We start from the raw sequence: 12,116 nt of genomic DNA on the forward strand, positions 1-12,116 counted from the left end.
CTGGGATCTGTGCTAAGTACTTTACATGCATTAGCTCGTTTAATTCTCACAACTCTGTGAGACAGATATTATCATCCTTATTTTCCATAAAACTGGGGCCGAATGAACTTAATTAAATTTCCCAGTGTCATACATTTATCTGAGCTGTTAGATCTTATTACCAAATATTCAATAAACACATACTATATGCTGGAGCAGGAAACAATAGAGGCTGCGCATGCAGAGCGAGCGCCCATAGCCTCCCCACCCCTCCCGCAATGCTCGACCCTGGGATCCCCCCGGCTTGCCTGCCCGCCATGGCCAACAAGGAAGCAGCCTTTGGTGACACAGTAGAACACATGTGATCAACAAAGAGTACAAAATATGGAAAAAGAACACCCCTTTTCTTTTTGATTTGGTGATGACCCATGCTCTGGAGTGGCCTAGCCTAACTGCACAGTGGCTTGCAGATGTAACCAGAGCGGAAGGGAAAGACTTCAGCATTCATCGACTTGTCCTGGGAACACACACGTCAGATGAACAAAACCGTCCTGTGATAGCCAATGTGCAGCTCCCTAATGATGATGCTCAGTTTGATGCTTCACACTACAACAGTGAGAAAGGAGAATTTGGAGGGTTTGGCTCAGTTGGTGGAAAAATTGAAATAGAAATCAAGATCAACCATTAAGGAGAAGTAAGCTGGGCGCATTATATGCCCCAGATCCCTTGCATCATTGCAACAAAGACTCCATCCAGTGATGTTCTTTTTGACTCTACAAAACATCCTTCCAAACCAGACCCTTCTGGAGAGTGCAACCCCGACTTGCGTCTGTGTGGACATCAGAAGGAAGGCTATGGACTTTCTTGGAACCCAAATCTCAGTGGGCATTTACTTAGTGCTTCAGACGACCATACCATCTGCCTCTGGGACATCAGCACTGTTCCAAAGGAAGGAAAAGTGGTGGATGTGAAGACCATCTTTACAGGACATACAGTCATAGTAGAAGATGTTTCCTGGCATTTGCTCCATGAGTCTCTGTTTGGGTCAGTTGCTGATGATCAGAAACTTATGATCTGGGATACTTGTTCAAACAATACTTCCAAACCAACCCACTCAGTTGTTGCTCACACTGCTAAAGTGAACTGCCTATCTTTCACTCGTTACAGTGAGTTCATTCTGGCCACAGGATCAGCCGATAAGACTGTTGCCTTGTGGGATCTGAGAAATCTGAAACTTAAGTTGCATTCCTTTGAATCACATAAGGATGAAATATTCCAGGTTCAGTGGTCGCCCCACAGTGAGACTATTTTGGCTTCCAGTGGTACTGATCGCAGACTGAATGTCTGGGATCTAAGTAAAATTGGAGAGGAACAATCCCCAGAAGATGCAGAATATGGGCCACCAGAATTGTTTATTTGTGGTGGTCACACTGCCAAGATATCTGATTTCTCCTGGTATCCCAATGAACCTTGGGTGATTTGTTCTGTATCAGAAGACAATATCATGCAAGTGGGGCAAATGGCAGAGAATATTTATAATGATGAAGATCCTGAAGGAAGCGTGGATACAGAAGGACAAGGGTCCTAGATATGTCTGCACTTCTTGTGATTTTATACTCCCCCTTTTTTTTCCTCTCAACCCTGAGATTGATTTAACACTGGTTTTGAGACACAGACTTTGTTTGGCTATCCCTCTATGATAGGTACCATCAACAATGTTATTAGCCCAAACAGAGGGTGTTTTCTAAATATTAACTGGAGGACTTGATTCAGTAAAGCCACAGACTTATATTTAAATTTTCTTTAGGAATTTTCTAGTAACAAAGATCTAAAGTAGCCACAAAAAGTGGAATATTATGTGTGGTTATTTTTCTTCTTAGGCTATATCCCCAAGATTTTCAGACTCCTTTAAGTAAAGGCTAAAGTAAGGAAGGAGTAGAGCCAAGTGAGGTAGGTGTCTGAGCCATGAAGTATAAATACCACAAGATGTCGTTTTTATTCAGGAAATGGGGGAGATTCAAGTCATATAAATTCCTATTCTAAAATTTTCACACCTGACTTTCCAGGATGCACATTTTCCTATGTAGACCAGTCTCCTTTCAGTTTCTTCAGTTAAGTCAAAAAAACTATGTGTTCCTCTTTCCCCCATATATTTTTGTTTGTTAGTGTATTTTTTGAGCTGTTTTCATATTGCTTTCCTTTCTGTGAAATGGTTTTTTAAAAAACTTGGGACCACCAAGTTGTGAAGATGTATGTTTTTACCTGACAGTTATACCACAAGTAGACTGTTCAGTTGAGTTGAGAAGAGTGAATTGATAGCTTGTATTTGTTTTTAAAATTAAGTTAATCCTGGATAAGAATTACTTCTTCTTCTTCTTCTTCTTTTTTTTTAGGAGTTAGTCTTTGACCACTAGTTTGGTACCATCTCTATTTTGGGTGACCTGTTTCACCAGCAGGCCTGTTACTCTCCATGACTAACTGTGTAAGTGCTTATGATGGAATAAATTGCTTTTCTATATAAAAAATAAAAACACATACTATATGCTGAGAGCTATAAGTGCATCATCTCTCCCAACTGTAGTGCTGTGTGCCTTCCTCCCTCATTCTGCCATTCAAGGGTGCTGTCAGGATGGGAACCTCGGCTCCCCTGACAGGTTGTTGAACTCCTGAGTCATCTTGGATATAATTCCCTGTCTCCAAAGGTAGAAAAAGCAGCAAAATCCACTGCTGTTATGACTAACCATTTTTGTAATGAAATAAATTTTCTTCTCCATTCTCTTCATTCAGTTATTTTGAACTCAGTTGCACTTTGAACAGGACAGTTTGCTTTACATTCTGGTATAACTTTGTGGCATGTGTATGTGTGTTTCCCCACTAAATTTGAAATTAGGAACTAATGTATATTCACAGCATATTTAGATTGGAAGAAAATGTATTATCACCAAGATGAGCAAACAAATCCAGTCTAGGGTGGGCACCTGGATTAAGCCTTGTTCACTGTCCTTCAACAGCATAGAAGTAGAGCAGGAGGAATGTGAGTATCTGGCCATCTGAATATCTGAATGTGAATGCATGTTGTGTCTGTGATAACCTAAAACTCAAATTATTAGAAGTTAAACTGCACAAAACCAGTGAAGCTATATGAACAACAATGTGAATATAGGCATAAATCTGTCATAAAAAGTAAGAGTTCTCTTAGAGGTTCCAAATAAATCCTTGAATTCATGAAAATTGGAAAAGGATATAGGAATTAGTTTTATTTATGTTCTCTATTACCAAGTCACACATGAATCATATCCCCCTTGCCAAATAAAATAATTGGCTGATGGGAAATATTTCTCAAGTAGAGTGAAATTATTTACTATAAAGTATAAATTTTAAGAGTGAATATTATTCTGATTCTTGACAACAGTGATCAAGGAACTCTTAGTGCAGGTTATGTCATTTATATTATCCAGTTTGGACTTCACTTTCAAAGTGTCTTACTTGGATTTTTGTAATTGTCTCAGACGATTAGCTATTTATTCTTTTCATTTGGAAAGTCTCTGGTTTTTTTTTTTTTAATTTTAATTTTTTTTTCTTTTTAAAGTTGCAAGTTTCCCAAATAATTAGAAATGGCAATACTTTATTAACCTGACAGGGGTCTCTTGATTTGAAATGTAATCTCAAGCTTCAGAAATGACCTGATACTACCTGGAATTATGTAATGTTAAGAGCAAAGTATAAGTTTTAAGTTGTATAGAGAAAAATAGTGGTATGTATCATTTTTCAAAATGTAGAATCCATTCTCTTGCTCCATTAAGACATTTGGTAATTTTTTATTTTAGCAGGTTTTCTCTATTTTTGTATCTTTTTCTTCTCAGAAATCTCATAAAATCCCATTTTCCAACCTCTCCGTTACCATCAAATCTGAATGTTAAGCTCACCGTGGCCTTCAGTTCCTGCCTGTCCTTTCCACTTGTCAGAATGTTGCTGACTTCTCATTCTTTCATGAAGCGTCCACTTCCCTGCTTAATCTCCAGGCCCCTCAAGTGCTTGTCTCTCCTGGACTTCTGCCTCACGTGCCTGCCAGTACTTGGCCTTTAGTGCCACCAAACCATCTGTGTTCTTTACTCTGCTCCTAGGCTACTGACATTCCTGGAAGAAAAAGACAATACAACCGTGGAGGTTGGTGATATTACAAACTGAGGAGTTCCAGCCTCAGCTGGGCTTTCGACACTAGTCATCAGTCTTTGCTTTTATCTCTAGTTGCTCTCTTTCCCTTTCCCTGAGCAGTTACTCCCAAATTGTACCTGTCTTCTGAACTCCAAACCTGTTCTTCCCCTCCTAAACACACTCTCAACTGAAGATATAGACTATTTCCGAGTCCTCTGCTCCCCCCATCCCCTCCCAAGTATCTTTTATAAAGAGTTCTATATATACAGCCTGTACTTTCCCATCCCAAAGTACAAAGAAGGTGTTCAGTTAATATTAGACTGATAGAACAATGCCTCGTGGTCCTCCAGATTCCACACCAGAAACTCCACTAAAAGTGATACAGTTAAGATCACCAGTGATTTCCTGAATGTAGATTTAGTGGTCTTTTTAAAAATTTTTAAAATTTTATTGTTTTTTAAATTATGTTCGGTTAGCCAACATATAGTACATCATGATGTAGTGGTCTTTAAAATGGTGTTAATATTGTTAATCTTTCTGTAACATTGGTCGTCATTTTGGTTTTTGAGTCTTTCCTTGCTTGGCTTCTATGACCCATTTTCTTCCTGGTTCTTCTTCCCTTTCTTTGATCACCTTCTACTTCTCCCCCTTGTACTCTTGAATGCCCCAGAGTTCAGTCCTGGCTTTTTGCCTTCTCCATCTGTAAACTCTTCTGGGGAAACCTTTGCCTCCTTCTTCTTTGTAGTTTAGATCTCATGAATGAACACTAGATCCATATTGTGGACTCTCATCTGGATGTTCTATCATCTCAGATTTCAGCGTTTTCTAAACTGAAGTCAGTACCTTATCTCCCACTCCAAACAGGCTTGATCTACTTTCCTTCTCTCTTTTAAAGGCATTGTCCTCTAAAAAGTTGTCCAAAATAGGAAGCTCAAAATCATTTCTCATTCGAGCTTCTCTGAGTTTTTCAGTTATATTTTATCTACTTCATCCACTTCGTACTTCATCTTTGTATTCCCTCTACACTTAGGCTAGCCCATAGTTAGAGCTTAATAAATGTTTAATTTTATTTTATTTCACACCAAACTGTAGACAACTAGAATAGTGGATTCCAAGGGACATATCTATCTTCAACTTTGATGTATATATTAATATTTAGGCCTACTAGAAATATACTTGGCAGTTTATGATGCCTCGAGGCTAAAATTTTTCCGAGGTATTCTATTAGTGTCATAGTATTTTCAGTTCATGATTTTGACCTTGTTCATTAAAAGCAAAGTGGGCAGCTCAAGTCTCAAGGACCTGTGTAGCTGGAAATATTAGCTTGGGGTCTAGAATTCAATAACCATTGATTGCTCAGTCCAAAGCAGTTTATTGTTGATATCTTTCCCTAAAATGGAATCAATTATTCTTGCCTATACATTTTTATTAATGGACTGGCTATTTGGATTAGAATAATGAATTGAAGTATAGTGGCATATTGAAAGTATGAAAAATAAAGTGTTTTTCACTTTAAAATGTTGATCTAATATATCACAAAGTATATCAGAGGAAGTTAGTGAAGAAAGGCAATAGAGGTAATGAGAACATTTAATTGATTCTAAGTGGTAGCTCTAAACATTGTTTAAATTTAACATCAAAGAAAATTATTTTTTATAGGACAGAAACTTTTTTGCTTACAACAGTTTTTAATTGACCAAAATGATTAGTTTTTTCATGTTCTTTGTAATTTTCATTCAGTTTTTCTTGAAACCATTACAATAACTATTTTCTCACAGAAAATAAATTAAAATGAAATTTGAGAGGTTTAGGTTCAGAAGAGGAGTAATTTAGATTGCATCATTTTGAACAAAATAAAGACTAAACAACCTTTGGAGTGCAAATTTCAAATTTAAGGACATATTTAAATGGTTAATAGAAAAGAAATGTCACTTGCCAATAAACAGAAAATTAATTATGAATCATTCTTAGCTATTTCTATAGTTCAGCCTGTATACTATAGTTTGATAATAAGCATTGCAATAATGATAGCTTTATTTTATTTTAGAATTTTACAATGCTTTTATACACATTTTACTTTGTGGCCCTTTTAGCAATCTTGTAAGTTGATAAATCAGCTGTTATTATTGTTACTCCCCATTTTGTAGATGAGGAAAAAAAGCACTGGAAAATTAAATGGCTTGATCATTGTCGCACAAACAATGAGTTGTGGTACTCCTCTTAATTCATCTGTTTCCAAATCTTTTGGGCTTTTCTACTGTCCTGAATGGACTTGAGCTCTTTGAAACAGGCTATCCTGTCCTATTTATCTTCCTGTGCCTGGAACATAGCAGGTGCACAGTGTATTTGTTGAATAGTAGCCTATACTAGAATGGAATTTCAACTGTCAGTCCCTTAAAGAATCTTGCTACTCAAATACAGTATTGTATCAACTTAAGAGAATTATGCTGTGCACTTGAAAAAATTGACAGTGCATTTTTAATGTCCTATAAAGTACTTTTTATAAATTGAGAGTTGTCATGGGAAACATAACAAAGAGGCAGAGGATAAGTATTTTATTATTAATCTATCTGGGGTTAATTCCATTCTATTAGTTATCTATTGCAGCATGACAAATTACCCCAAAATATAGCAGCTCAAAACAGAAAACATTTATTATATTATAGTTCCTGTGAGTTGGAAGTCTTGGTGCAGCTTAGCTCAGTGCTTGGGCTCACTGTGTCTCATAAGGTTGTGATCAAGGTTTAGACCTGGGCGGTAGTCATCTCAAGTCTGGGTGGGGGGAGGACCCCCTTCTAAGCTTACTTATGTGACTGTGGTCTCAGGCCCTTGCTGGCTATTGGTTGGAGACATCAGTTTTTCCCACGTGGGTCTCTCCACTAAGTAGCTCAAACATGGCAGCTGGTTTCCCTCAGAGCAAGTGAGCTGAGAGAGAGAGAGAGCGAGAAAGGGCAAGCAAGACAAAAGCCACAGTCTCATTGTAACTTAATCTTGGAACTAACAACCCATCACTCTTGCTTTCTGTTTATTAGAAGAGAGTCACTGGGTCAGCCCAAACCCAGGAGGATGGGATTACAGCAGACTGTGAATACTATAAGGTCAGAATCGTTGGGGCCATCTTAGGGCTGGGTACCACATTTATATTTAATGGTGTTGCTCAAATATATTAAATCAGAAGAAATAAAATTCCAACAGACTGACCTCCACCTTGTCCAAACTTTTTAAGGAAAAAGATATAGAAACTCAACTCAACTCAAACTGGCTGCAGTTATTCTCCCTTCATTTTTTAAAAAATATTTTATTTATTTATTTGAAAGAGAGAGAGCACAGCAGGGGGTGGAGCAAGGGGAGTGGGAGTAGCAGACTCCCCGCTGAGCAGGGACCCTGATGCGGGGCTCGATCCCAGGACCCTGAGATCATGACCTGAGCCGAAATCAAGAGTCGGACACCTAACTGACTGAGCCACCCAGGAGCCCTTGACTTTAGAGTTTTAACTAGTAAGTTTTAAAAGAAAGTCATATCGGGGAGGGTGTGTGCTGTGGTGAGCTCTGTGAATTGTGTAAGACTGATGAATCACAGACCTGTACCTCTGAAACAAATAATACATTATATGTTTAAAAAAAGAAGAAGAAGATAGCAGGAGGGGAAGAATGAAGGGGGGGAAATCGGAGGGGGAGACGAACCATGAGAGACTATGGGCTCAGAAACAAACTGAGAGTCCTAGAGTGGAGGGGGTAGGGGGCTGGGCTAGCCTGGTGATGGGTATTAAAGAGGGCATGTATTGAATGGAGCACTGAGTGTTATACGCAAACAATGAATCATGGAACACTACAGCAAAAACTAATGATGTATGGTGATTAACATAACAATAATAAAAATAAAGAAAAAAGAAAAGAAAAAATAAAAGAAAGTCATATACTTGAAGAAGCAGGCTTATTTTAAATAAATGTTGTTGAGGTCGATAGCAAAACCAAAGCTCATTTGTCCGACTTGGCGAAGTTTCCACCTGTGGTTCCCTGAAAAAGGGGTCCTGCCCAGCATGAGCATGACTGTGGGCATCTTGTCTTCCTAGCCCCAGGAGGACACCTGGGAGTCAGTATGTCCTGGAGAGCGACCAACTAAGGTTCTCACCACTCTCCTTCCAGCAGCAGCAGCTTGCAGGCTGGATATTTGGTGGGGAGACTGTTCCAGCAACATTCTTTCTTGAGTTCTCATTTCTAGACCTTGTGTGAAGCATGGGGGATGCTGAGAAAAACAGAACATGGTCCATGTCCATGTGTGATTTAGAGATAAATGACATCTGCGCTTGGGTTTGGGGGAAGAAGAAGGCAGCAGCTTAACTGGTCCTGGGTTGAAAAGCCACAAGGGTAAATTTGGCTTCTGAAACCATCCATAGCCCTCCTGCTGCCTGCTGGTTGCCACCTGGCTCACATGATGATGTGTTTTCCAGGCCTGCCCAACAGTGAAGGACTGATGGCCTCCATGTGTCTCAGGCGTTTGCCCATGTGCCAGTTTTATTTTGCAAAACATGGTTATCATATCTATCCTCCAGCATGGATTTAGGTTTCTCCCCCGCAACACCCATCCCCAAATTCCCATTCTTCACCTTCCTCCCAACTCTTGTCCCAGTCAAAAAATTATCATCTCAATACCAAAACTTAGATCATTTGCTAAACCAAATTGCTTTCTTTTTAAAATTCACAAGGTGTATGATTTTCTGATAACCCACAGTATTATGGATGAGTTTTTGTTTTGGTTTGGTTTTTTGTTTGTTTGTTTTTGCTTATTAACCACAATAAGCCTTAAATGATGGGATTTCAGGGAAAGTAGGAGAGAACATTTTGGACTGGATTGCTTTATTGAATTTTGTTTCTAAGCATATCCTATTTAGATATGAAGAAATCCCACTTTGATATCTACTCTGATATGGGGATTTGCAGCCTCTCCTATCAGAAATAGTCCCATTTCCTAAACCTTCTTCTTCCACCCTTACTTAGCTTTCTTCTGCTTTCCTTTTCTTATGTCTAACTTCTTTGGAGTTTGAGGCCTATACTGACTTAGTAGAATATTAAATAGTCAGCATAAGTCAATAGAGATATGAAGTTGGCATTAAAATCAGCCTTCAGATGTGATAATAAAGACAGCCAGAACATGGAAGGTAGAGATAGCCCCACTATGCTAGGCTGGTTAGACCTCACTAGAAACATTCCGTTTGCTTTGGGGAAATGTGGGCAAACTAAAGCACCGCCAGAGAAGAATGACATGAAACACATGTACAGACTGGCTAAAAGAACAGAATGTGTTTACCTTAGTCAAGAGGAGACTTCGCAGAAAAATAGCAGAGAGGAGGTTGGAGGTACAGTAACGCTGCCATGTGCAACCCACGAATTTGCTTTGTGTGGCCTTTAATGAAAAACAAGGCTAAAATCAATGAGTAGCTTTGAGGAAAGATATTTTTTCGGAAAGCATTAACACTTCTTTTCTGTGACTACTGTTAGCAATGTGACAGAAGGGATGTATGAATAAAGAAGCTGGATGGAAAATAGCTTATCTATTATGTGCTAACTCCAGTCGGTTGATGGAATATGGTTCCAATAGTGCCATCATTTTGAGCATAGACATAGAAGTAAAATGACCCTGGCTTTGAATGCCAGCTCAGCCCCTTCCAACACTGTGACTTAACATCTGATTCTCAGCGTCTACATCTCTAAAAGGGGAATAATAGTAGGTACCTACCTCGCTGGGGATATAAAGGAGATAAGCCGTAGAAAGCAGTTGGTACCATGCCTTACACATGGTAAGTGATAAATGTTAGCATTGTGAAAGATTGTGAGGTCAAAGAAAGAAAGATTATGAGATATTAGATGGGAAAGCAAAGCTGATCAATTAGTGATGTCTGTCATGGGAGTCAAAGAAAGTAGGCCATATATTTATCATCTTTGGGGTATAGTCAAATGAAATGATCATTTCTACTCAAGCCTTGTATTTTATTTTTTACGTTACATAAGTTTTCTTCTTACAACCTAAAAAATAAATTAGAGGGAACATTAGCTTAAATCAGGGAGCTTCTGCCATGCATCTTCCCTTTCTTTCCTTCCATCTTTTCTTGTATATCATAAGTTTTAAAATATGACAATTATATGGAAAGAAAATACACTTTTTCTACCATTCTGTTAACCTTGCTAGTCTTGCAGTGTGAATGAAGTGGAGGGAAATACACTTTACAATGCACAATGAATGAGCCTATGCTTCCTATAAGTGTCTTAGTTCTACTGTAGATTAGATATTTAGAAAGAATCTGAGGAAAATCAAATGTTAAAGCAAGCTATCTTTTACCAAATCTAATATATCTTATCTGAATGTACTGTTCTTATATTTGTATTGAACTCAAAATAGTGTTTTGTTCACACTTTAGGATATGAATAGTTACTTAGACTCTACTTGGAGTACCTTATCTTAAGAAGAAAACTGTAAAATTGATGTGTTGGCCATGAATCTTTAACACTACCTATTGTATGTTGTCAAGAACATTACTAAGGAAATAAAGATGTGTCATTAAAGGAGGTAATGTTTCAAGGTTATGTCCCTGAATGTTGAATAACTCCTAGAAAGCTAAGCACAGCCACTTCTATATAGATGGCTTCCAAGAGGAAAATGTCATTGCTCCTGAAGATAGCACTGGTCTAGGGGATGGATGTATTTTCCTAAGATATGAATAAGAGAGAATAGCTGGATTATAACATAGAAATGAATTACTCACTTTTTCCCACCACAACATAATGATCAAGAAACAACACATCTATATCTATTCACTTACTTACCCTTCAGCTTAGAAATGTGGCAAAGTACTATTAATTCAAAGAAGTAATATGGTCCTTCGATTAAATCTTAGACTCTAGGTTGAGAACTAATCAGAATTCTGGATCCTCTACTTAATTAATGTTTAACCTTGCCAAAGTATGTGACCTTTTCTAAGCATCTCTAGGTTCCCCCTCTATAAAATGGGGACAAGTTGACTGTTGACTCTTGTGGAGATTACATTAGATCAGTAGCAATGCTGTTATTACAGGGGCTGCTGCATGGGAAGCCACAAGAGTAACTATCATTATTAATAGTCAATACTGGTTGAAGAGTCAAGAGTCCTGGGTTCTGAACTCGTCTTAATACTAACTAGCTGTGCAATTTGGGGAAATTTTTATCAGCTCTCTGGACCTTCATTTCCTTAATTTTCCTTAAAGAAATTGATTGAATTATTTTGAGTAGTACTTCCAATTCTAAAATACTATCTTGGTTAGCAAAAGCACTTAAAAATTCAAAGTAAAAAAGCCTCCACTATTCCTCACTGGTGGTTAATTTTCCCATCTTAAACATTTCCTTTTGTAAGGGAAAGACGTTTTGCTTTTCCCCACCTCTATTTTCCCTAGGAATTTCATTGCCTCTAGTTCAAGGGAAAGGTGTTAAAAAGAAAATTAACACCTTGTTACTGTGTGAACACTAACTGCTCTTTATTACTCACTTTAAAATAGCTCATTGTTAATGGGCTTGGAAATCCTGTCTCAATCCAGATTGTTAATATTCCTCTAGCAAACATAAACCTATCCATTTTTAAAGTAAGCTTTTTATTAAAGTCTAACATTCATATAGAAAAGTATACCAATTAAAAACTCACAACTTGCTGAATATTTATGAAGTGAACACCCATGTAACCAGCACCTAGATCAAGAAACAACATTTCCAGCACCTCAAGATCTCCTTCATGTGCCCTTTCCAGTCACTAACTCCTGTCCAGGATTAACCACTATCCTGATCTGCACCATTGTAGATGACTGTTGCATGTTGTTGAAGTTGATGTAAACGAAATCAATGGCAAGTAGTCATTTCTATTGAGTACATAGCTTGGAGTCGAACTGCTAGCGCATTGTGTCTCCATGTGTTCAGCTTTAACCGATCCTGCCAGTCTTCAAAAATGGTCCCACTAATTT

At 38.1% G+C, this 12,116-nt stretch overlaps 1 protein-coding gene across 1 annotated transcript; it reads left to right on the forward strand.

Annotated features, from left to right (window-relative positions):
- Positions 1-296: 296 nt before the first annotated feature.
- LOC118008603 (histone-binding protein RBBP4-like) lies at positions 297-1,704 on the forward strand. Its single transcript, XM_035002198.1, is given in 2 exon segments — positions 297-333; positions 336-1,704. Coding segments are annotated over 2 exon segments (1,269 nt in total). The 3' UTR covers positions 1,568-1,704.
- The last annotated feature ends 10,412 nt before the right edge of the window (positions 1,705-12,116 follow it).

The sequence above is a fragment of the Mirounga leonina genome, unplaced genomic scaffold (genome assembly GCF_011800145.1).
Source record: "Mirounga leonina isolate KUSES-001 unplaced genomic scaffold, KU_Mleo_1.0 Mir_126, whole genome shotgun sequence".
NCBI lineage: Eukaryota > Metazoa > Chordata > Mammalia > Carnivora > Phocidae > Mirounga > Mirounga leonina.